At 33.8% G+C, this 27039-nt stretch overlaps 1 protein-coding gene across 2 annotated transcripts in view; it reads left to right on the forward strand.

Annotated features, from left to right (window-relative positions):
* Positions 1-27039, forward strand: part of Traf4 (TNF receptor associated factor 4) — a 559644-nt gene that overhangs the window by 462998 nt on the left and 69607 nt on the right. The window contains exon 1 of one of the 2 annotated variants that reach the window (XM_072525829.1): positions 8424-8744. The exons of the other annotated variant lie outside the window; for it this stretch is intronic. Within the exon in view, the coding sequence (XP_072381930.1) occupies positions 8550-8744 (195 nt within the window). The 5' untranslated portion in view covers positions 8424-8549. Of the gene's footprint in view, positions 1-8423; positions 8745-27039 lie in introns of those variants that run through there. 2 annotated transcript variants of the gene reach the window in all.

Genomic DNA, 27039 nt, shown 5'->3' on the forward strand with positions numbered 1-27039 from the left:
TAAACTACACAATGCGGTAATATATCTCCAGTTGCCGAAACACACACCATAAAATTGTCAAAGCACTTTTAGTATAATTTATTTCTGTATATTTGACACCTTTGATAAATTAGTTTCTTTTTCCCTGGATCATCACTTAAATTACTTCCGTCGTGATGAAATATTGCAGCAGGGTCGACAACTTCAAGTGTTTGATTCAATTCCTCAAAAAAAATTGTTAATGTTTCAGGATCAACGGCAGCACGAGCTCTTTTTTGTTGTTGCTTAAGCGTTCACTTAAAGTTTCTACAAGTGTATGTCTCTCCAAAAACCCCTTAGCCCAATCGTACCCAAGAAAATTATTTTTAAAGAGTGAGTTTTTACCAAGACGGTCTAGGTAACCTTTTGCAGTTAAACGAAGATCCAATGTGTTTAATGGAAATCCCCAATTCGCACACTCTATCCAAAAAATCATCTTCAACTTTGGTATAAAAACAGTTTGACCACCATGTTATTTAATGTATGGCCCATGTATTTTGTTCATTGACGTAGGTACCCTTTGGAATTTTGTATTTTTTTCGATGCTGCATTAGCACTTATTTTTCCAACTAAAACTTGCATAACACTGTAATGTTTAAGAGTTCCCGTATGCGTTTCAAACTAAACACTAAACTAACAATGAAACAATAAAGCAGCGCCGCTTCCGATGTACGATGCAAGATTCTGCAAGTTTTGACCTGATGGACAACTTCGCCCCGGCGGTCAACTTCATCTCAAATCCAAGCGAAAAGTGCATAAGTTGGAAAATTTGAATATTGTAGAGAAACTTAAAAACTCAAAATTAGTAACTGGTATTTTTATCTACAGTTAATGATTTGTTAAAATATTATCAACAGTTGAAAATAACATGTTTAGTATGATTTTTATACCAAAGTTTAAGAATATTCATTTTTTTATAAATTAAGTTAATAATTTCGAGGCCGCGGTTTTAGTACATAAAACAAAACAACTCTTAATTTTTACATAAAATAATGTTCAACATACATTTACAATGAACAGAATTAGCATAAACTTATTAATGTTAATTAATACCCAAAAAAATCGCATGTTAATCGAACTTTCAGTCAAATTCACCCCAACGGTCAACTACACTCCATTTAACGGTATCAAAAAAGCGATGATGTAATTTAAAATTCAATAATCTATTTACAGTTTTAAAAAAAATATATTATTTATTCCATCACTCACTTCTGAATCTTTACAACATTTATATTTTCAAGTTTCTTTCTTTAAAATCAAGAAATAACTCTTCTACTGTATGACCATTCTTGTATAAAATCCATGGCAGGATTTTGCAAGTTTAGCAAGAAAGTACAAGCGAATCCATTTCAAACCGCCGAAGGGTTTTTAAAAAGATACGTTAGAGGATATTCAATTCAGTACCTCCTACTTCCACTTGTCGGAGACTAACACAACGTTGCCACGTTTATGGCAACAATAAAGAAGCAAAACTGTTAACAAAACAAAAGTTTAAAATTTGTTTATTTACATATTTTTCTGACTATTCTGACATTCTAACACGAAGTGGTGAATGATTTGTTCGGCAGCCACGCATTTACCACACTGAGGCTTGTCCCCTACTTCCCATTGCTTTAGCGTTTTGTTGCCTATTTCTTGACGAGTTCTAATTCTGTTTAGGTTGCATCATTGTCTGCGCAGAAGACTAAATCCCTTCAATCTTGTAGTAGGATTTTGAACTAGGTTGGAATTTTTAACTTCTTGAATATTACACTTGGCGTTCTAATGCTGCTCTACTGTAAAATTCGTCATTTGCCTTGGAGTTCTCACCAGTGGTCTTCTGGATTTTAATTTTACTTGTTGGTCACTTGTTGTTAGGTCTTTAATGTCAGCATTTATTGAAAACATTGGGTTGAAGGTGAAACATTTTGACACCTTCCATATTGCTGTTAGTGTTGGTCTAATGGTGCCAAATATTTGTCACATCGTTTGGTTCAATTCATCATCACGTAGCGCTACAACCCTGGGTGGGTCTTGGCTGACTGTACAACTTTTTTCCAATTTGTTCGTTCTTCCATCAACCTAGGGTCAAATGGAATGTTCATTTTCCGGAGATCTGCTTGGATGTTATCTCTCCATCGCATTCTGGGACGTCCGAGTGGTCTTTTGCCTGTGGGAATCTCCTCCCATACCAGTTTTACAATTCTCTCGTTATGCAGTCTGTGCACGTGGCCTGCCCATCCTAGACGCTATGATTTAATTTCTTGGATAATATCGGCGTCATTGTAGAGTGCTTTTAATTCGATATTGGTTCTGATCTTATACTGGTTTGTGGTGATGTCATGGTGAGGTCCGAATATTTTTCTAAGTATTTTTCGTTCAAAGCGTCTGAGCTTTTCTTCGTTTGCTTTGGTCATGGTCCACGTTTCGCATCCGTATGTTATTACAGGTCTGACGATGGATTTATAAATTTTTATCTTTGAGCTTCTTGTCAGATTTTTTGATTTTATGAGCTTATCCAGTGCGTATAGACAGCGGTTTGCAGATTGGATTCTGTCTTTTATTTCTTCAGTAACATCGTTGTCAGCTGTGATTACGGTTTGGTTCAATTGTAAGTTTAATATTGATGTATGCAGTATTTTGCGGTTAAGTAAACCAACGATATGGCACTGGTTCTTAGAAATTCTGCTGCTGCTTTCCAAGATGAGTTTAAAAGTTTTGGTATGATTGTTTCGTATTTTGACTTTAGATAATAGTTTCTGCATGTGAAATTTAAAAGTCAGGGATCGGTCAAGCGTGACCACCAGGTATTTTCGTTTTGGGTTGTGGTTGAGTACAACCCCCTCATATCCTACGTGCATGTTTTGGTTAGTTTCTCTATTATTTAGATGGAAGGCGGTTACTTCTGTTTTTCTCGAGTTCGGTCAGACTCCCCATTTTAAAAAATAATTCCTTATTGTTTCCGTGTTTTCTTCAATTACTTGTTTGCATCTATTTAAATTTTTATTTTGAATTCAAAGAATCGTGTCGTTCGAGTGTGTGAACTTGCGTGATGTTGTAAGTGGAACGTCCAAGGTGTAGATGTTTGAGAATGTGGAACGTCCAAGGTGTAGATGTTTGAGAATAGAGGTAAAAGGCTTAAACCCTTAAAGAGGTCCTTTCATATTTGAACATATACATATGTTTCCATTCACAAGTACTTGAATAAGGCGGTCACACATCATTTAATTTAATTTTGATAAACTGTTCCGCGGTAACAATTCGCTAAGCTTCAAATGTAGGCCTTATTTCCAGACTCTACTATAAGTACATGACAGATAATACAACGGATGCATGATAAATGCAACTGTCGTTTTAAGTTCGAAGCCGTTTTCTATGTATGATGTTAGGGCAATTACCTCGTTGTAGTAGCTTAAATTTGGGGTTACAGCATGCTTAGTCTAGGGGAATATTGTTCTTTACGTACTTTAATGGCCTTAAATATATTATGTTTTTAAAAATCTTGTAACATGCACCTAACAGGGTGATTCGCCTATAATTCTTGGGTTATGTCGAATCCTTTCCTGGTTTTTCTATGGCAGAACAGTTAAAAATCGCAAACTGAAATATTTTGGCCATGTTGTGCGTCAACCAGAGAGATATAATATACTTCATTTAATACAACAAGTTGACATAGACGAAAAAGAAGGCTAGGTCGAAGAAGAACGTAATAGCTTAGAAACCTGAGAGAATGGTTTAACAGAACCTCTGCATTCCTTTTCCGAGCTGCCGTCAACAAAGTTAGTATAGCCAATTTGATAGCGAACGCACGATAATCGAGCAGGGCACATGAAAAAGAAACGATCTTAGTCTTTTAAACATTTTGGAGAACTTTAGTTTGAGTAAAACAACATTGTAAAACTCGAAGAGCCATCTTTTCACCTTGAGGCCTAAGTTTTTAATGAACTCGGCTAGATTTTGTTAATCTCTGATGCTTTTCGGCATTTGATAGCTTTTAATACGTCTTCGAGATCATTTTCTTTAACGTGTTTTATAATAGGGAGTGTTTGCTGTTGGCTTGTATGGAATATTTCGAGTTTAGAGCGTACTTATTTTTATGTATCTTTTCGATGACTGGTGGAGACATTTTAGTCAGCTAGAAATGTTCTCTGAGCTGGGATTGTTGTATTGGATTGTTGAGATTTTGTTTCTGTTTTCTAATTTTTGAAGTAGGCTCCAAGCAGTCTGACTACTGTGCGTGAAGTTTAGATCTTCTAATATTTACCATTAGGTACCTATCTGTTCTCACCATAGACATATAATACAAATAGACTGATTGCTGCAATACAGTCACGTTCCCCCAGTGCTACAGAGAAAACTGACTCAAAGCAGTCCCTGCATCTCTTTCTAATTTGTCAGGTTTATCGACCACGTGACCTAAGTGACCAATGAAAAGGTCACGTAGTCGATAAACTTAGACCATTAGAAAGATATACAGGTACTGCTTTGCGTCAATTTTATCTGTCGCACTTGGGGAACGAGCTGGTATTAGAACGACCAGTATGTCTTGTATTATATGTCTATGGTTCTGGCATTATCTCTGGAGAGCTCTGGTTCTCTCGGGAGAACCTGTAACTCCTAGAGAGTTACAGGGGGATAAGCAATCCCCCACTTTTCGGGCGGACGAGTTGGTAGGTGGTAGGGAACTCTTTTGTCCTGGGGCTGAGAAACCGGCCCCAAAGGCAGAAGAATCAGTAGTTTAGTTAACGGCATAAAAATATAGAAGGCAACGAGAAATCACTATAATAAAGATCAGTATGGATATCTCTAGTACAATCATAATGGCTGCACAACACAACACAAACTCGCTTACTGATCATGGACATCGGAGATCAAGATCCGGCCAGAGAGGTGATTCCCATGACCACAGGGCCTTCAGTGTCTTTAATATGCAAAATCCCTGTGAAATGCCCAATAACACACCTATAAGAAAAACCACAGGAAATGTCTGAAGAGAATATCCACTTGGAACGTTAGGACTATGGCGCAATCAAAGAAATGGAACGCATGACAATAGCAATAATGGGTACAAGCGAAATGAGGTGGCCTGACTCAAGTTATTGTGACATAGAAGAATACAGAGTATACTATTTGTTCCAGAAATGAACATATTGTTTTAAAATATAAAATAAAAATGTAATTCTTTAGACTTTTCTTAGTGTAGAATAACTAGAATGGTCACTTCATCAAGTTTGTTCGCGACACCCGATTGACTGGCGTCTGACCCTCTTAAATATTTTTCACACCTAAATAAAAGAGGAGTAATCTTCACGTTCACGCATCAAGTAGTGATTTATCACTTCAAGTTCACACATCGCCATCGAGGGATCGAGTATTTAGAAACTCTCAATTCACGTATTAAATATTTGTCTCCGCCGAAATCGGGCATTTTCTCATACCGGTGTTTTCTTTTACGTGTTATAAAGAAAGAATTTTTTATATTGTATAGTAAGCTACGGTCGTGTTGGGCATCTCTACTCTTAAAAGATTTAATTATAAATCGATAAACTCAAAAGTGCTTTTATTCCTCTGGAGCTATATTTGCTCATATTAAGAATCCTTATCCTTCAACGGTCACTGAAGAAACAAACCTATGGAGATACATCCATTTACAAGTCCTTTGAAGTAAGGCTTGGAATCCAAAGATTTCCAACCCTCTTATGTAGGTAGCCAGTTACAAGGCTCCCTCACTATTCAGGATCAGAAAATGGTAAATATAAAACTGGAGTCGGACATATGACACATAGAAGTATAGCCAAACGTGTCAACAACTTCATACCAGTGAACGATAGAATCCTCTTGTTACAAATAAATATGTCACCGATGAACACTAACATTATACAAGTCCATGCACCCACAGAAAACCACATTGATGAGGAAATATCAGAATTTTACAAACAGATAAGCAACCTTATGAGAGATATACCGAGACATGAACTCTTTATAGTTATAGGAGATTTCAATTCTAAAATTGGTAACGGAAAAGAAGGGCAACATATTGGTCCTTATGAATTAGGAGAAAGAAATCAACGAGGAGAAACAATGAGTATCTTTGCAGCTGAACATGACTTAATCGTACTAAACAGATTTTACAAACTACCACCTAGACGCCTGTATACGTGAAAATCACCTGGAGACAACGGAGAAGACGTTATTATGACAAACCAAATAGACTTTATACTTGTTAACAAAAGATATCAAAATAGTTTCAACAGTGTTAAAACCTACCCAGGTGCTGATATTCAATCTGACCACAATTCTTTAGTGGGCGTGTATAAAACCAAGTTAAAGAAAACAAGCGGAAAAACTGTAAAAAAAATGACATGACAAAACTTAAATGTAGTAAAGTAAAAGAAATAGTCAGCAAAACAATAAATAGAAAATTCAAAGAAATCGATAATACAACGGAAAGCACAGCAGAGAAGATAGAATCTCTTAATAAAACGATAAACGACATTTTTCTTAAAATTATACATCACAGAATATACAAGCTATGCGAAGAGAGAATACAAGACACAGTTTGGATTTATGAAAGGCGTAGGTACGAGTGATGCACGCAAAGATGCAGAGATATGACTTGCGATATCTATACCTTCTTTATGGACTACCAAAATGCATTTGACACAGTTCAACACCGAAAAATGATGGATTGTTTTTGTTCATGAAAATGAACAAAAGCCCAAATAGATGATAAAGACCGGCGTATAATACAAAATTTATACTGGAACCAATCAGCCACAATAAGAACAAATTTTTGAGATGAACCGATGGAAGCGATCCAGATTCTGCGAGGCGTTAGACAAGAATGTATACTTTCACCTATATTATTCAACCTATATTCAGAGGAAATATTTAGTGAAGCCTTGGAAAATTGCGAATATGGAATCCTTTTAAATGGAGACCGCCTAAACAACATCCGCTATGCAGATGACGCCGATATTTTTGTAGACAGTTTAAACAGTTTAAAGCAACTAATAAACAAAGTAAGTGAAAGATTTGGACTACAAGGAAACCTATCAAAAACTAAATTTATGGTCATCAGCAAAAATAAAATTAGAGACGTCTAACTGCTTATCAAGAATACACCAGTGGACCGAGTAAAATGGTTTACCTGTCTTGGAACAATATTAAACGAACAATGGGAACACTCACAAGAAGTAAAATGTAGAATAGAGAAGGCTAGATATGCATTCAACATGACCAATCTCTTTAAAAGCCACAACCTTAATCTGGATATAGAAGTAAGGCTCCTACGATGTTATATCTTCTCGATATTATATTACGCAGTTGTTTCATAGACACTCACTAAAGCGATGGAGAAAAAACTTAAAGCCTTCGAGATGTGGCTATACAGAAGAATCCTAAGGATATCAAGGACGGACAAGATAACCAACGAGACCTTACTACGAAGAATGGGGAAAGAAAGAGAAGTGATGTATACGATTAAAAAGAGAAAGTTAGAATATCTCGGACACATAATGAGAAACAGCACTAAATACAGATTACTGAAAATAATCCTTCAAGGCAAAGTATTCAGAAAGCGAAGAATTGGGAGAAGAAGAAAACCCGAAGAAATGGTTCTCCCCAACAATAACTAATATATTTAAAGCATCAGTTATTAAAATAATTATAGCCAGAATAATCGCCAATAGTCGAAACGAATAGGCACCAAAAGAAGAAGAAGGTTCTGGCATTGTTTGTTGCCTCTAGTAATTGCGTGCAGTAATATTTTGTCTGTGACTGAAAAAAGCTTGACTTTTATCTCTTTTGACACGTAATAAAATGTCACTTTTCATGAAATTATTTTTTTCCATAGTAAAAAAATGAGTACTTTTATACCGGATATGTTTACACTTAAGTAAAGGAAGATATTTAATTTTAGAATATTTAATTACACAAAAGTTACTTTTTCTTTATATCAAAAGCACAATTATTAATTTAAATGCATGAATGACATTTTCAATGAATTATTCGATACAACAGTTGAATTTTCTTGTGTTGAAATTATATTTTTTCTTTTTTCTACCATGGATACACTGTCACACGTTCTAAACACAAGTTCTAACCACCAACTAAAATCTAACACTTTTTTCCCTTTTATAATAAATAACTATTTATTAAATAGTGGATAAAACTTAAACCTTTTTTTCACGAATATTTTTGTCTAAAAAGTATTGTATTTTAAACCATGTTGGTATGCACCCTTGTGTAATCTTATTTTTATTTCGAAATTATGTTATTCCATAAATAATAATAAATATCACCTCATAGTTTTTCCTAGATTTTTAAGTAATATTTACTATCCGACAACCTTGCACCGTTAAAACATTCACAAGGAACAGCTGTTCGTGAATGAAGTAGTGGGAGAAAGGCCACAGAAAGGCCGATTGAGCACACATCGTCAACAATCCAAAACAGTTCAGTTCCAATTCGTTTAGAGAGAAGTTTGTACGTATGAAAGAGCGCACGGTCAGTGACAGGTCAGAACGTGTTTGTGGACTTTGTAGTGCAAAATGGTCCGTAGTTTAACTCAGTGGACGAAAACTCTGAGTTTCCCCGCCAGAATTTCGCCGAATAAGAGTTCGAAAGAGAGTATTAATATCCATCAAATTAGTGTCACTCCTTCCTTGAGCAACAATTCCTTAACAAAAAATAACGACATCAACAGTATGATGAACACTCATGCATCTTTAACAGAAGTGAATCAAGTAAGTGCTTAACAATATTTTGTGAAAATTCAGAACTTATCACAAAAATTAGATAAACTGTTCTTGCAAATTATACAATAATAAACAAACATCTTTTATAAACTAAGTAAAATAAAAATTGGAACATAAACTCATTCAAAGTGGGACAGAAGTTTGCAAGTAGTACCTATGTACAAAACAGCAAGTCTTTGTATCTTAATATTTGCTAAAGGAATACAATCTAAATATTACTTCTTGAAGTTATGGCTCAACATTTTAATTATTTTCTAAATTTATAACGTTTATTATTTCGTTTTGATAAGCGAAACATTTATTATTCGTTTCTTTTTATATTAACAATATAAATAATATATACAACATAAATACTTATACATATTAACAAAACGACTTAAATAAGAATTGCCATAAATATAAATACTAAAATGATTTTTGTTTTAAAAGTTTGTAATAGCAATAACAACAATGTATCTGAGTACCAACTTAATAATATTTTATATTTTTAATTTTTTAAGTTACCTTTTTTTTTTAAATTAATAAACTTCAACTTTTTTCGATTTGTGTATTGTGTACTACCAAGTACTACCCTTATCAACTCTATGGACTTCATTCAGCTCTTCGAAATTCTTTATTTTTATTCCTATATTTAGACTTCCCTAAAGTTATTCGCTATTTATTACCATTAAATACATTCACTATATTCGTTATTAATATTTAATTATAGTCATTCAAGCTTCTCCCAATTTTTGAACATTTTGTTCTATACTTGTTGCAGACTAGTGAATCTTCTTTTTATTGACTTTGTAAGAACACGTCATTGTAATAAGGGATATAATTAAATAGAAATGACACTAGCTTAGACAGTAAGACCTAATATAGAGTAACTGTAACCGAAGAAGACAAACTAATGCTGGAATACTTTGCTGAGAGGTTTTTTTCTTTAATAATCAATAAATAAATTGAACTCAGCTCATTTATTTATAATTGTCATGCTTGATATTTTTGCTTATTCTAAAGTTTACTTCTTTTTCTCTGTTCTGGTATTATTTCGGTCAGTATGATTCGACAATGGCGTTCTTTACCGTGTTTTCACATTCCTCCTAAACAATAGAAATTTAAAAACATTGATATCTATTTCCAATAAATGTTTCTTTTTTTTTTCGTTTTACTACTTTACAATATCGTGAAATATATGTATCTATATATTTATCAATATTTCGATCAATAATTTTGACTGCGTTGTAACACTATTTACCTGGAAATACAATAACAAAGTTATCTAAAAAAAGTTAAAATATTTGATAAAGCGTTTGTTAGATGATAGTCTACGTGTTTTTACTTCTCCTAACTTATTTAATTCCCGTACATCTTTTTCAACGCTGTGTTTGTTCTTTTTCCCATTCCCTTCATAGTGTTCCTCCAAATATCTTTTCTAATTACCACTACAAGATCAGCGCATGTTAGGGATCAGGGTTTTCCTTGGTATATGATTTATGTACTTATGAATATTTTCTGATCTGTTAATACAGAAGATTGCAACAGCAGCTATGACAGAGGGCTCCCTTGTCGCACCCCTTCACTTTTTTTGTAGTGTCAGCAAAGAATATAGACGCTTATCTATATTCTTTGGTGTCAGTTTTGTCACTCTTATCAACATCACTGATACCCATTATCTTTGCTGTTTTATATATTTTTTGCACTCTGTCAAATGCTTTGGTCAAAGTCACTAATTGGGGCTACCATGTAATAAGACACAATTTTAGTTTAAAATAAGTTTATTTTAACGTTTTGATTTCCACTTCGGAAATGGTTCACGATTGGAAATCGAAACGTCGAATTAAATTATTCCCAATAACAATAGTAAAATTTAAACATTGGACATACGTAGTTTCACTTTACTCGTTCCGTATTATGTTCTTGTTCCCATAATATGTGTTTTAAGAAAATATGCATATTGATAACTAATCGTGACATTAAAACATTTAGGCTGCTATTTAATAATATAATCACTGGTTTTTTAATAGTCTTTAAGTTTTCTATTACTTCTGTGATTTCGTTTTCATTAAGAGGCAGCTCCGTTATTTAGCCTGTTGCTACATCGGCTCTTCTGCATCATATTCTGTTTTGAGTATGTACTTTATTCAAAATTTCATTTGAGGATTTTTCCATATACTCAGTCAGTATCTCCCCATCCCTCACAAGATTCTTTCCATTTCCCAAAAACACAACTGAAAGTAATAAACATAGAGGAAGAATACCAAAAATAAAAAGGTGGTATGTAAGGTTGGTATGTAAGGTTGCATTAACAGGTTTTGGGAACACAAAAGTATTCCTATTGGAAACCTGTTAGGAGGAGGATGTAAACAAAGCAGTCACTGATTAAATTTGTTTACCAGAATGAAAAAAAAACAACATCTGCTAGTTGAAAACGGATCAGAGTACACAACTAAAGATCCACTACTTAATACCGAAGTAGCATACAGAAATGTAGCTGTAGCTATTACAATAAAGGGCTAAAGTCTAGAGAACATTCCGAATCAAGGTAGCTACAAATGAAGAATTTTTTTTATTTGGCAGTGTTGCCATGTCCTTATGATATAAACATAAAATGATAAAATAACTAGAAAAATAATATATATTTTATTTCACTATAAATACTAAAGTTAGAAAGTGAATAATAAGTTAAATTCTGCAAATATTTTAATATATATTTTTACTTTGTTATTATCTATAGGAAAATACGCCACAATCCTTCACAAAATTATTCAGTGTAACGTTTCAACCACCTGAACGGCAGCTGCCACGAAAATAAATATTTACAAATTCACATTTTATGGATTAAATCAATAATAATGATAGTTTAATCTCTGCAATGTAAATTTGAAAAAAATGTATTTATTTTAATGACTGCGGATCTGATGTTCAGAAAATTTATATCTGTTGAACATCTGTTGCAATCTGGCAACTAGTATTTTGAACGTTCTGACACTATTGCAAAATTTATCCACTAATCTATCAAAGGGTAATTGCAATTTTTTTTAATAACTAACTGCAACTAATATCGATAGAAACAAATATTCATTCGTTCGTGTTTTATATAAATTAAAAAAAAATTAAAAAGACCAAATTCCATAAAATAATATATAATAAAAATATACTGTTTCTAATCTTTATCTGTGTATATTTGAGGTATAAAACATATACATAATAAGAACATGGCAATAGCGCAAACGCAAATTTTTGTTTTACTGAAGTTTCTTTATACCTAACTTCATACGGAATGTCTCTAGACTTTAGCCCACTAAAGAAAGTTAGGACCGCACTATACAGATTGAAGGATGACAGATCCCCAATTTCTGGAACTATTCCTGCCGATTCACCAAAGGTAAGAGGTCCTTGTCTTTGTAACAATAACGCAGCTGATTCAAAACTGCTGCCAACAAATGCAAATTCCATCGTATTGAAAAACAAGTAAGAAAGGCAACAGAAGAAATACCAATTATTATCGAGGTTTGATGGTAAATATTACAATCTTTGGTTCAGTAAAATTATTAATAATAAAATATGAGGCAATATGGGTTATAGAATTGGAGATGAAAGTTATCTTACACTAGATAGATTATGTGCTGGCAACTTAGTAATTTTTCAACAGATAACAGAAAAGTTTATAGGTGTAAAAAGTATTGACACTCTCCTATTTGATCTGTCCAACTTAAAAGTTGGAACACGCGATATGGTGGAATGAGATCTATAAATAAAAACAATAGAAGATCAAATTGTGATAGCCTACTCATATGATGTGAAATACACGATAAAATGGCTATATGCTGAATGTAAAATTTGGGGATTTTATTAAGTCTGAAAAAAAGAGAATACCTAACAATCAAGTGAAGAAATTCAAATACCTCGGAGCATATTTTGATCAGAAAGGATTGGGAGGAACTGAAATAAAACAGAATTCAACAAAGTAGGAAAATTTTAGGAAATAATTCATTCTGGTAGGTTTATTATCTTAAATGCAAAAAACAAAAGAGTGGATAGAGCCATGGTGGAATCAGTTTTGAGCTATGGGTCAGATGTAGACTCTTAATGCAGATCTAACAAAAAGGTTCTTAGAGATAGAAATAGATTATATAAGTAGCTCAAGAATGTCAAGAATAGAAAGAGGAAGTATCAGGAAATCAGAACTCAAATGGAAGCAGAAGAAACAGTAGTGGACCGAATATTGGAGACCACCAGAAAGAAGAAAACAGGGTACGCCAAGCAAATCATGCAAATGACAGAAATTTACAAGACAAAGATGTCATGTGACAAAGAGGGTTCGCTAAAGATGGAAATTCGGCATGTTATATTGTAAATTTATCGCTAATATATAATTTTTTCTTCCATAGTTTACCTGTATATTATATTCTTTGTATTCAATTTATCTTTCTCCTTTACATTTCTTTTGGTTCGATTTTTTTCGTTATATTTTTCTCCCGTATTCTTGTCAATATTTTTACTAAATATATCTAGAATATGTTTACAGTGGGAATTAGGTATCTACAGTAAGAGATAAGTTATTTTTCTTTGAATATATTTATTACTATACATATATGCACATACCTATTTTTATTCTAGTATTAATGAGGATTTTAAGTATTTCATTGCTATTTTAGGCGTTTCATTGCAAGGTTCGTTTGTTTCTTAAAAAGGAAGCGCCATAACATTATTGTTGGAGTGTGACCTTCACCAGTATTTAGTTTGTGGTGATGGTAATTAAATAAACGATAAGGATTAACATTTACATATATAGTGTAAGCTTTGTAATTCTATTTTAGTACATTTCATTCGACTTCCAAAACTTTTTATAACTTTTGTAGTAAAAAGTATGGTTTTTCGATTTCCAATCTCAAAGATAAGATCCAGCAAAAATAGAACGTCCAATCGAATACATATTAATCTATTAAGTTTGATACGTTCAAATTTGAAAGTGCGCGGTTTCCCGGTGATGTTTAAGGTTCTTTTAAGACGGTTGCCTTTATTGGGGTTTATTTATTGAGTTGAATGAATAGTCATTAATGACATTACCATTTCAATGGTCCAATAAGTCTAAATAATGTAACTTATTTGTATACACTTTAAAAAAGTTAGTTATATGGCACCGAGGGACTGCCCGTCCCATTTGCCGAATTTTTGTAATATAAAATTGAATTAAAAACCAATTATCAAATTAAACATACATTTTGAAACTTCTACATATCTTGTCTATATGTGTGTAGGTATAATGTCTACATTATACTGTCTTTTACCCGTGTAATCCTTAATATTGATCTCACAAGCTATATTTTCATTTCAACAAAAGTTTAATTTTTATGAAAGAATGTCGAGCATTTTCAATTCGTATGATGTTCATTCAGTAGTTAACATGTTTCCTCATGTGTTTTCCAAATCCTACGAGCACTTTCTTTAGTTCCACTTGTTTTTAGAATTTGTAGTCACTCATCTGCCACTATATACTTTTTATTTATTATTTATTTACGCTGTAACCACTAGGGTTATTAGCGACCTAAAAAATATAATACAGGTAAAGTTAAAAAAATAATTACAATAATTGATACAGTCCTGAGTCTTTAAGATAACTTATTGTGTTTTTAATGTTCATGTTTTTTCCTAGGGCTTCCTTCATATTATTTGGGATAGTGTGCTTTTTTCTTGTTGCTTCATATGTTTTACACTGAGTTAGTATATGCTTCACGGAGATTGTTACTTGACAATTTTCACACATTGGCGACACAGTTCGCGTAAAGAGGCGTTTATGTGTAAAGTTACTGTGTCCTAGTCGCAAACGTGTTATTCTCACTTGATCGTTTCTATTCGCTGTGGGTTGGAGCCACGGTTTCACTAATTGTTTGATTTCCTTAAGTTTATTTTGTGATGCACTCCACTTATTTTGCCACGCACTTAACACTTTATATTTTATTTCTGACTTGAAGTCATCTGAAGTAACCTCATTAATAAGAATGAAGTCCTGGCTGAAGGATGTTAAGCGGGCTAGTTCATCTGCTTCTTCATCCACTATATACTTACATTTTACAAATGTACTTTTCTTCTACAATCAATAAGTTGTAAATAATATACTAAGAAACACTCTGGTGTGTATAATACAAAGCAGATGTGTAACAGTGGGACAGGAGGTAAGAAAGTTGTTTTTGTTATTCCACAATTTATGACCTATTGGATAAATATTACTTATCTGAATATTGAATAACAAATAAGTAAGTTTTTAAGTAAGTAAAGATAATATTCATAAATACAGAAATGACACATCCATTGTGTTTTACAATATTCGAGATTTCAGTGGCGGATCTAGAAATTGGCTGAAAAAGCCATAAAAAAGATAAACCCAAACAACAGAAGATATAAATAATAACTTATATTTCTTAAGTTCCTTTAATTTTCCTAAGTAATGGGTTTATTAAGATGAATTTGTCTGTCTGTGGTTTAGGTTTAAGGCTTATATATTTTCATGGTTTTGGACCTTGTTTGGGGAGAGGATTAAATTTCTCCATCCCCCCGAGTATCTGCCACTGCGAGGTTCCCTACATAGTGTTCTGAAACTTTTTTCTTTTGGCATGTCTGAGTTAAATATTGTATTTGTATGGGATTAAGACAAAATTGTTTGTAATTTTAATTACATTTTTGAATAACTATTTGACGTTTCGATGTCCACTGCGGAAATCGTTTTCAAGAAGATTATTTAAGAATTTTGTTGTATAGAGTGTATAACAGCAAAATCTTTGTTTCGCGCCTTATATTACCAATAAAACGTAAAAAGTACGAAACGATAATTCATTTTTGTAATGTTTCTTAGAATTCTATAACTGATATTGGATTCTCTTGTAGTAAATACACTGATGGTAGACTTATGAATATGTCAAGAAGAATAAGATTTTTGTAGAGTGACAAATCTTGTTTGGCTAAAACTGTCTGCATTAAAACTATTAAAATTCTCATAAACATATCTTAATACTTTCTTTTTTCTTTCAAAGTTAATATAAATTTAGCGAAACCGAACCCATCGAAATTTTTCTCCCACTCATGGACAAGTAGTAATAAAGTGCAACTTTGCAAACGATGGTGACACTATTATCTTTAATTATATTCAAGGCTGATCTAACTATACAAATATTCAGACTTGTTCGCTCTTGTCGGTCGATATCCTGTTTTGTGCAGAAAGAACTGAAAGAAGGACAAACACCTGGTCAAAGTCGAGTGTTCACTGTTGAATGTCGATTATAGTCCGACTGCTTCTCCGACAAGCTGGGAGGTTTTATTTAATTGTTTGAAACAAAAATAGATATTGTACTGTTTTAATCTAACAAGCTTTGTGGGTTTTAAATATAAATAAAATTAATTAGGTACATAAACAAAAAATGTAGAGAAATGTATTAACAAGAAGGTTATCTAACAGAAATGCAAAATAGTTTTCAAATAAAAAAAATAATCTACCAAAAACGAATTTTTATTAACTGATTTTGATTGAAAAAACTAAAATTCTTGTAAATAATAACCAAAAACCATTTTGTTACAATAACAACAGAATAGAAATGAAGCTTTATTCTTAACATCATTTTAGATTGCACACCTACATTTTTTTAACAGATCAATCTGGAAACGTAATAAAGAATCAAATTGATAACATAATAATAAAGAAGGGATGATTAATTAATGCTTAACAATTAAAACCTTTTCTGGCGCCGATATAGTATCAGACCACATTCCTTAGTTAGCAAATTTAAAGTTTTAAAAAATCACAAAAAAAAACGCTAATAATAGATGGAATATTACAAAAATTACATATTAAATTTAGAAGCTAAATAGCATAGAAGAGACAAGTAATATAAATAAAAATACTCAAGAATTTGGCTCAAGGAGGTTTTTTCCTCGAACGCCGTGTGTCGTTATAATCAGTTGTACTCCAGCCAAATGGCTTATTATTGTACATCTGCAGTCGTGTAACATTTTGGTTTAGGCTACTTACGTAGCCGGGACCGGCTCCAATTTCCTATTAATCCTATTGTTGGTATACTCTTGTTAACTTTTTCTTTTAGTATTGGCAACCAAAACCTGCTATATTGTGCTGATGAGTTTGCTACACATTTTTCCTTATCAAGTAGGGTGGGAGCTGCTTCTTTGACTTCTTTTCATGTCTCTTTCTTTTATGATTATTGATGCATCTTTCCATTGTACTTTGTGCTCGTTGTCTCAGGCATGTTTGCATATCTGCAATTTGTCGAAGTATTTTTGTTCTTGATGTATGTTTCGTGCTCATTTATCCTGACACTTAGTCGTCTTGTAGTTTCTCCCACATAGAAGTTGTTGGTGTGTTGTTGTGATTAGTTTTGGATAGGATAGATCTCAGTTTGTTGGTTATTTTTATTGTCGTTGTGATGTAGGTACTTACCTCCTTTCCTTTTCAATTTTTCTTAATAAACCCTCTACATATGGTATTGTTGTCATCTTTGAATCCCTTCTTATGAGTGTTTCCTTTCTTCAGTATTCTGAAATTCCTTGTTTATAAATGACAATGGGTAGTAATTTTTTGTTAAAACCTTTGTTAGAACGTGTTTTTTCTTCCTTTTCGTTGGAACAGGTGTTTCGAGCTGTATGGTATGATTTGATAATTTATTTTTTGATGTTTATGCTGTGGTTTGAGTGGTTGTAGCTTAATCCCATTTTAACATAATATTTAAGGACAAAGGCCTCAAAAATAGAATATCTAGGAGACATAACGAGGAATAGCCAGATATATGAGCTCTTGCAACTGATTCTACAAAGAAAAAAATACTTTAGTTCTTGGTTTAACAGTGCAGCTTTTTAATTTTTCTCATTTTTCAAATTCTCATGATGGTGGCCAATATCGAAAAGAGCTCATGTGAATATTTTTTCAAACGAACCGCGTTTGTATATTTGGCTCAATTTAATACCGAGTTTTTTTTTATTGAATATGTGCTTCTTTCAGCAGGTTAGTCGTCTATCGATATTGATCCTAAAATATTTTGTATCGTTTGTCTGCTTTAGTTAGTTGGTAAACATTTGTCTCGTTTCATTGTCCTCATTATGTAAACGTGTTTCAATTATATTTAGAGTAATTTTTTTGATACTTTTTAGGAACATAGCAAAGATTGCGGTGTCATCTACGAAGGTACCATCTTATATGCTTTTGTTAGATTGAAGGTCTACAGTGTACATAAAAGTTGACAGGTATCCTTCTTTCTGGTATACCTACTTCGATGGGGTGCAATTCGGTGTATTTATCTAGTAACGTGAATACTTACTAAATCGTAATAATTAATTAACAACCTATCTTCTTTCTCCCTTTAATAGTGAGAGAAAAAAATACATGTTAAATAACGACGAAAGTTATGAGACACCTTGATAATCTATATGTAATTTTAGCCGTAGTTTTCTTCCATCCAAAAATGAGTAACAAACTTATACCATTACAAACAAATGCACTCTTTAGCCCGAAGAAATTAAGCTACCACTAAAATGAGATTTTTACCCAAATAATGTTTCAAATACATCATCGAAAATAATTTAGAAATATTGGTTTTCTGTTAATATATTCTCATAAACGTTACTTTTGCCTGCCTATAGCAAAATTGCGGAAATATGTATAATGTGGGAGCACCTGCGTTATATTGGAGACAAAATAGCGACGAGGTCGTGAACCCGCCATCCAGCGACATGCAGAAAATTTTGATATTTCATGAGTCATCGTTTCATTTCGTTTTACAATTGTTTCGTACAACCGAAGTCTACAATATTGTTGTCGTGGTCTACTAATTTTTGCGGTAAAAGCAACAAACTAGCAAAATTTTAACTAATGCAAGCAGTAAACTATTCTATAGGTCAGTAAAAGTTCTTTATGAACTGTGTCGCTGTTTGGAGTTCATTCAAATCAAATTCAAATATAATAAAATATATTACATAGTTTCTACTTTATTTTGAGGTTCATTTTTTTAGTATATAGATTATGAAAAGAAATTGAAATTATTGACATGACAATGAAGAGCTAATGTAACGTGAGCAAAGCATAGTTCTTTCCCTGAAGACTAACTCTCTGGTGTTGTCTTTTGACTGATTGGGTAGATTTTTTATTATCTTCATTTAAATTACTTAATTTTTTAGTTACCGATCAACAGTACAAGGCCTGTCATTCTAACCATTTAAGGTTATGGTAATTTTCGTTGCATAAATATGCAACGATGGCCAAATTATTGTCCCACATACCACAAATTACCAAGAAAATAGTGTTGCTAGCATCAGTGTTGGTCTCTTTTCTTCCTTCTTTATGTTCCTACTTCTGTACTTGACTTAGCTAGATAATCTACGTATTCATATATATTTAGGGATTCTACAGTATTCACTGCCTTCCCTCGCTCAACCGTTTCCATCTTTCTCTGTTGTTCCATTCTCCATCGTTTAGTCCTCTCTTACTCATGGCGTCGTCTACTTCGTTCCTCCAGGATTTTCGGGGTCCTCCTCTTTTCCTCCTTCCTATGGGGCTCCATTCGGTTATTTTCTTTATCCATCTGCTGTCGCTAGTTCTTCTTACATGTCCATACCACTTTAGTCTTTTTTGTTCTATATATGTTAGTATGTCTGTTTCTATTGATGTTCTTTGCTTTATTTCGTCATTACTTCTCCTATCCATTCTTGTTACTCTGCAGCATCTTCGCAGGCATTCCATCTCTGTTGCTACTATCTTACTGCTGGTTTTCTTGTTTATGATCCAATTTTCAGCCCCATATGTCATAATACTTCGCACTAATGTTTTATAAATCTGCGTTTTTGTCTTCATATTTAGGTGTCTATCCCACCATACTGAGTTAAGTTGTCGGATTGCTGTTCTTGTTTGTCCTAATCTTTGTGTAATTTCTTCCTCTGTTGTTGCCTTTTTCGTGATTATAAACCCCAGGTATTTGAATTTATCCTTTCCTTTGATTGTTACGGTGTCATCAATCTGTAGATCTTCTATGTCTTCTTCACTTGTAGATAGGTACTCTGTTTTCGCGAGGTTAATATCTAGGCCAGCCTTGGTATATTCTTCTTGTAGTTTCTTCATCATGTAGCTGAGGTCGTCTTGGTCTTGTGCAATCACTACTTGATCGTCTGCAAAACTTAATGTATATAGGTATTCGTTCCGTACCGGTACTCCCATGCCTTCGCATTTTCTTTTCCATGTAGTCAAGGCTTTCTCTAAGTATATTTTGAATGATTCAAAAATCATAATCTACGTATTCATTATTCCGTAAACCTAGAGATGCCTTCACCCGCCAGAATTAAATTTCCTGTTGACAAAATTTTAAGTTCTTGTTCCAGTTTTTTAATCCTGTATAAACAAGGAATGTTAATAGACTGCGACGCTCTTAACCCAGTTAGAGTTTTTAATATTGGTACTTTTTCTGCGCGGAAGATGGAAAATTCTGGGTCTAATCTGCAGGAATTCTTTACTATATTTATATTGGGCGAAAAATTCATGGTTACAGCTTATATCTTCTTCGACTTCTGTAATTGATGGTCTGTAGATTATAAGATTTTCTGAGCTCATAACAAGTAACAAGATACGGTCCGCCAATTTTGCACACTGAAATCCATACAACTTCAGTCTATAAATATCGGATAGAAAAACTGTATCTTGCGCATGATATGACGGTACGTTAAAATATTTTGTGAAATATTGCCAAATTATTTACTGTTTATCATACCAAATTATTGATTTGAGTATTTTTGTAGGATATATTCTTCTTTTTAAAGTGCGCTCTCCTCAATGGAGGTTGACTACTACAATTGCAAACTCTTCTATGTCTTCAGCTGTTCTTATTAGCTGTTAAAAATTTAGCCCTGTCCATTGTCGAATGTTTCTTAGACACGATAGTCTTTTCCTTCCAAGTCCTCTCTTTTCCTTGATCTTTCCTTTTACTATTAGTTAAGCATATTCTTCCTCATATACCTTGTCCTTGTCAGAACGTTGCTTACCATCATAGCTACCTTAATTTTATTCACTGACACCATAAATAGCACGCTTGTATCATTATCCATCAATCTCGCCAGTTCTTCAACTATGAAATCTTTCTTCGTCCTGGACTGCATTAGCCTTCTATTTCCCTTGCTTAATAGTTTGTAGCAATCTATATTTGTGAATTACATGTTCGAAATACTCCTTTCTCTTCTTGATGCTTTTTATAATCTCAGTAGTCTTGTTGAGACGTTCTAGTATTGTGAAGCTGAAACTTTTAAAATTCTTATATAGCACCACATTTCGAAAGCTTTAAGGCGATTTAGATTATTTTTATTCACAGTCCAAGACTCGATACCATAAAGTAAAACAGAGACACGTAGCAGCGAAGTAGACATATCGGCAATGTCAATTTTAGTCCTCTGTTACATAATACCTTGGACACAATTTTAAAAGTGGATCTGGCCTGCTCAATTCTGGATCTAATTTTATCATGACTCTCTGCTTTACGGTTTAACTGATATCCCAGGTAAACAATTTGATCAACTTTCTCAAATTTGATACTATTTACATAGACGGTCTTATATTCAGTTGTTTACTTATTACGAGTATTTTGGTTTTCCTTATGTTCAGATCCAGACCTGCTTCCTTACAGCTCTCAACGACACTGTCAAGTAATGTTTGTAGATCTTCTTGAGTAGATGTTAAGAGTACTGTGTCGTCCGCATATCGCAAATTGTTGATGACTTCACCGTTCACAATTATTCCTTCTTGTTTATTAGATAATGCATTTCTGAAAATTCATTCGGAGTAAATGTTGAAAAGCAGGGGCGACAAGAGACATCCCTTCCGTACTCCTCTTTTAATAATAAGAGTCTGTGATTCCAAAGCGTCTAATAAAACTGATGTTTGATTCCAAAACAAATTTGCAATTATGCGAACGTCTCTGCTATCCAAGCTAATGTCTCTTAGAACTTCGATCAATATAGAACAGTATGTGTCTACAGATATATCCCGACATCTTTGAGCAAGTAGTTTCATCCCAAACAATGCCTCTCTCGTTCCAAACTCGTTACGGAACCAAAACCAAACTGTGGGTCACTTCACAGGTATTCCTCGCATTTATTATAGATACAACCTTTAGAAAAAATTTTAACAATGCCATTTTTTGCCATTTTTGGCTTGTGTTACCACAGAGTGTGTTATTAGGGGTCCATCGCAGCTAATAATATCAGGAGGTGAATTACTCCTATCGTCTTCAAATAGGTTCGTAATGTAATTTTCCCATTCTTTATGCATATTATTGAGCATATTGGTACTTATTATTTCTCAGTATGTTGTTTTTCTAACTAACTCTGTGTTGAAAAGTCCTCTTTCCTTGCCTATTCTTTGCAGCACTTCTTCGTTTGAGGTATGTGATGTCCATGAAATCTTGAGGATTCTCCGGTAGATTCACATTTCAAAGGACTCCAATTGTGGATATATTAGTGACGCTATACCTAGCCATACGAACAATATTAATCTTTAAAATTACGCAACCATTATTTTAATCTTAAAACAACTTTAAAAGAATACTAATAATATCAAATTACTTACTAAAAAGACATAGACACTGACATCCTGTAAAATTGCATTATTAACTTATCTTCTGCGGTCTGTAGCACTAGGTACAGTAAATGTTTATCACCTATTTTATCTCCAGCGTAAATATTTAGTAACACCATAAACCGCGTTTTGGGCGACATACCGCACGACATTACGATAAGCAAAGAAGACAATATGCTCAGCTTTTCTTAGAAGATGTGGTGATTATTCAAAATATCGATATTTTAACCTCAACGATTTATAACATGAGGTCATTAGCCACAGATTGTTCCTTTCCGGAAATAGTACACATTTGGATATTTTTAACATTTGATTTCATTTTAAACAGAAAAAGGAAACGAGTTCGTGTACACAGATATAAAACTTTTGCTTAAACCACCCAAGTAGACATTGTAACGGTTGAAACATGACTTCCCCTAAAGAGTCGTGCATTATAATATCTCTTACTTATTTGCTTAAGCAATTCCCAAAATATTTCATTCTCTCTTTTCAAATCCATGCTTACCGGTTTCAATAAAATTTATTGATAGTTCTATTCCGCGTTAGCAGAATTAACGCTTTCGTAAAGGTATTGTTCGGTTTGAGTCGTGGGTATATGGTATAGGTAGATATTTTATGTATTTACGTCTTTTTTACCGTATCAAAACGAGTCAAAGTTTCTGTACTCGATTTGGAAATGCATAAAAGCTCAGTTATTTGGCAATATGGCAGTGGCAGAAGATTATGACGGTCTTTATACAAGACTGTTCAAAGCCGAAAAATGAGAAACATCGTCACCTTCTGGTCTGTTTTGTATAAGAATTCTTCTTCTTGCGCGACTATATACTGTGGCTTTTCAGATAAAACTATCCACCCTAAATAACCTTGAAACTTCTGATTTTTAGGAAAAGCCCAAAAATACGTCAATTAATATTTGAAGGGGGAACATTATGTCAATTATGTCATATTTAAGCTTGCTGGGAAAGGCACCCCCTTTATCAACCCTTGATTATTTTTAAATTACCTTCACCTTTTTAATTTGATATTTAAATTCTCCTCTTAGTGCTGATTTCAGAAATGTATAACACATGATGCTTAAAGTGATTAGCTTATGAGAAAAATACATACAAAAGCAAGAAACCTGGATTGAAAAAAAAATATTTTTCGTAAAAATTGTATTGCAAATATTTAGAATGAACATTTCACTACTAAAAATGTTTACAATAATTGTTCAAAATGACTAGCATTCACTTCCATACAATAGTACAATCTATTTTGAAATTCTTCTCTAACATTGCTTAACACGTTTACATTTAATTGTCGACATTCATCCTTTATTCTTTGTCGTAAATCATCTAGAGATTCTGATTAAGTAGCATACATTTTTGTTTTTAAACACTCCTATAAGAAGAAGTCTAGGGGTGTTAAATCCGGAGACCTAGATGGCCAATCCATCATCTGTCCTCTTCTACCTATCCAACGAGCGGCAAAAGTTTAGTTTAAAAATTGTCGCACAGGTAGAGCAAAGTGTGAAGGAGCTTCATCACGTTGAAATACAACCAAATCTTCGGAAAGGTTATCATCATTTTCTACTATTGTTCTACCACTTGCCTAAGTAACTCAAGATATGATGCACCATTTAAGTTTCCAGTGATAAAGAGGGGTCAATAATGTGATCACCTAGGATACCACACCATACGTTTAACCTTTGAAGATGATGTGTGTGAAATTCACGCACAATATGTGGATCACTCTCAGCCCAGTATCGGCAATTATGTCTGTTCACCAAACCATTTAATGAAAATGAGCATCCATCCTAAAAAGAAAATATTGTTTAACAATTGTGGATTGTTAATGATGCATTGTGTCATTAATTCGCAAAATTCGAGACGACGATCAAAATCTTCATTTAACTCTTGTACCAATTTTATTTAGTATGGATAAAACTAAAATTTATGAATGACTCGGAAGGCTCTAAAAGATGAAACACCGATTGCTCTGCTTATTTCTGACAGTGACTGTGATTGCTCAGCCTCTAAGTTAACTTGCCTTAAAATGGCTACTTGGATTGCTTCGTTATTTATAAGTCCCTGTCGGTTATGTTCTTTATTAACTGGCCCTATTAGCATTCTGCATCAGTTCAATCACATATTTATGAGTTGCATGTCTATTGTGGTGTGTTTCATTAAAAATTCTAGCAGCAACTCTTGCACAATTATTATTTTTGTGGTATAAACCTACAATTTCGATTCTTTCTTGCAAAGTGTTAACTATTTCAACGATCAAATTGCACACGTATCAAAATAGTCTGTTACAAGTTACTTATAACAAATTGTCATTGGCTATTAACCGATTAAAATGAATATCCAAATAATATCAAAAACCTTTAATAAAACTTTAATAAAAAGTGAAGTTATTTGTTTCTTGGTTTTTGAAGGTACTACAAATAATATCGATAAATATTTAAAAAGTTTAAATTATTCTACAACCTATTTTGTTACTCAATTAAGGTGAGAGACATACTATCTTGTTAAAAGAAAAATTGTGTATCTCATACACTGAATAGACATCTTGGCCTGTTTCTTCTCGGATATTAGCCTTCTACATTGCTTAAATTATTGCACCACCTCCTCCTTAGTCTTCCAACACTTCTTCGGCTATTGGTGATTTATTTCTTAATATTCTTATTGTCCTATCTTCTGCCATTCTGCTAATGTGTTCGTTCCATTCCTGTTTTGATTTTGTTATATCTATCTATCTATACAGCCCTTGCTATCCAATTTTGGACATAGGCCTCCTCTTCCATCTTCCACGTCTCTCTATTGTAGGCAGTTTGTATCCACTTCGGGCCTGCGTGTTTCTTTAAGTCATCTGACCATCGCATTTGTGGCCTTCCTCTTTTTCGTTTGTAACTATATGGTCTCCAGTGTATAATCATCTTATTCCATCTGTCGTCTTTCTGTCTTATGGTATGTCCAGCGAACTTTCACTTCAGTTTTGATATCTGCGTTAATAAATCGGTCACTTTTGTTTTGTTGCGGATCCAAGTATTTCTTTTCTTGTCTGATAGCCTGATGTTCTGCATTTGCCTTTCCATGGCTCTTTGGGTCTTTGTTATTTTTTCCAGGTTTTCCTTTGTAAACGTCCAAGCTTGAGAACCGTAGGTGAGAACAGGAAGTATACATTGGTTGAAGACTCTTGTTTTTAAATATTGGGGGTATTTTCTATTTTTTAGTATATAGGAAAGTTTTCCGAAGGATACCCAAGCCAACCGTATCCTTCTCTTTATTTCTCTGGTCTGATTTTCTTTATTTAATTTAATTAGTTGTCCCAAATATACATATTCTTTTACTTGTTCTATAGTTGTTTGTGCAATTGTAATTATTAGTTCTTCTGGTTGGTTGGTCATAATTTTCGTTTTATTATAATTCATTTGTAGACCTATTTTTGTTGATTCGCTATTTAATTCATCCATCATATTTTGCAAATCTTCCCTTTTATCTGTTATTATTAGCTTTTGGGAATGGTATCACACATTCCCATTAACTCGGCTCATAGGGCACAGAGCCACCTTCTCTGTCGCTCATATGAGTAATTCCTGTCTGGCGCGTCCACGTCGCGGGGGTGGGCATCTCTTGCTTCAGTAGACCGGAGCTAGTAGATGGCTAAGTTCAGATAGGGACCCAGTTCCGTGGGGTATAACACGGCCCCCTTGCCCAGGGATACGGGTGAAGACCACAACGATGATGAAGGTGGAGAATATAGTATTCGGTTCAGTGAATTCAACGGAAGTGGCAACCCTGTTTCTAGGGATAGTATAGAATCAACCTGGTGAAGGGCAGCAGCGATCACCAGTACTAGAATTAGGCGTAAAGGAAATGATCCTAAACCGGCTTCTTACTAGAATACCGTAGGTGAGACTGAAACAGTTAGAGGGCTACGGTACTGCGATGCGGAAAGCAAGTAGGAAACTACCGCATTATATTCCTCAGGACATCCGTCCGTAGATTTTTTCTTGTCATGTTGGAAGAAACAAAACAAACGGCCCCTAGTCCCGGGCAGGCCTTAAATGGCCAAGGGGTGCGAAGAATCTCCCGGTTTCAACTTGATAAGACAATCAAAATTGCTACGTGGAATGTTAGAAGCTTATTTGCAGCAGGCAAACTACAAAATCTAATTCAGGAAATGAACAGAATTAACATCGATATTCTCGGCATAAGCGAATTGCGATGGGAAGGCACAGGCATGATCAATACTACTGGTAAAACCCTTTACTACTCATGCAGTGATAGCACAGACCCTCACCACAGACATGGGGTGGGAGTTCTGATAAGTGAAAATTTGCGCGCCTCCGTGAAGAACTTTGTCCCGATCTCCGAAAGAGTCATACTTATTCAGTTGCATGGAAAAGTTAACATAAATATTATACAAGTCTACGCCCCTACAGCAGACAAGCCAGAAGAAGAACTAGAGCGATTTTATCAACAGCTAGACGAAGCCTTAAAGGTGACTAAGAATCACGAAATTAACATCGTATTAGGAGACTTCAACGCAAAAGTTGGGGAAGGAGCTGTAGATCACGTAGTTGGAAAATATGGTCTTGGTCAGAGAAACGACAGAGGGGACAGATTGATACAGTACTGTCAAGACAAAGATCTAGTCATAACGAATACTTGGTATAAGTTACCACCCAGGAGGCTTTACACA

Source organism: Diabrotica undecimpunctata, chromosome 3, assembly GCF_040954645.1.
Source record: "Diabrotica undecimpunctata isolate CICGRU chromosome 3, icDiaUnde3, whole genome shotgun sequence".
NCBI classification, from domain to species: domain Eukaryota; kingdom Metazoa; phylum Arthropoda; class Insecta; order Coleoptera; family Chrysomelidae; genus Diabrotica; species Diabrotica undecimpunctata.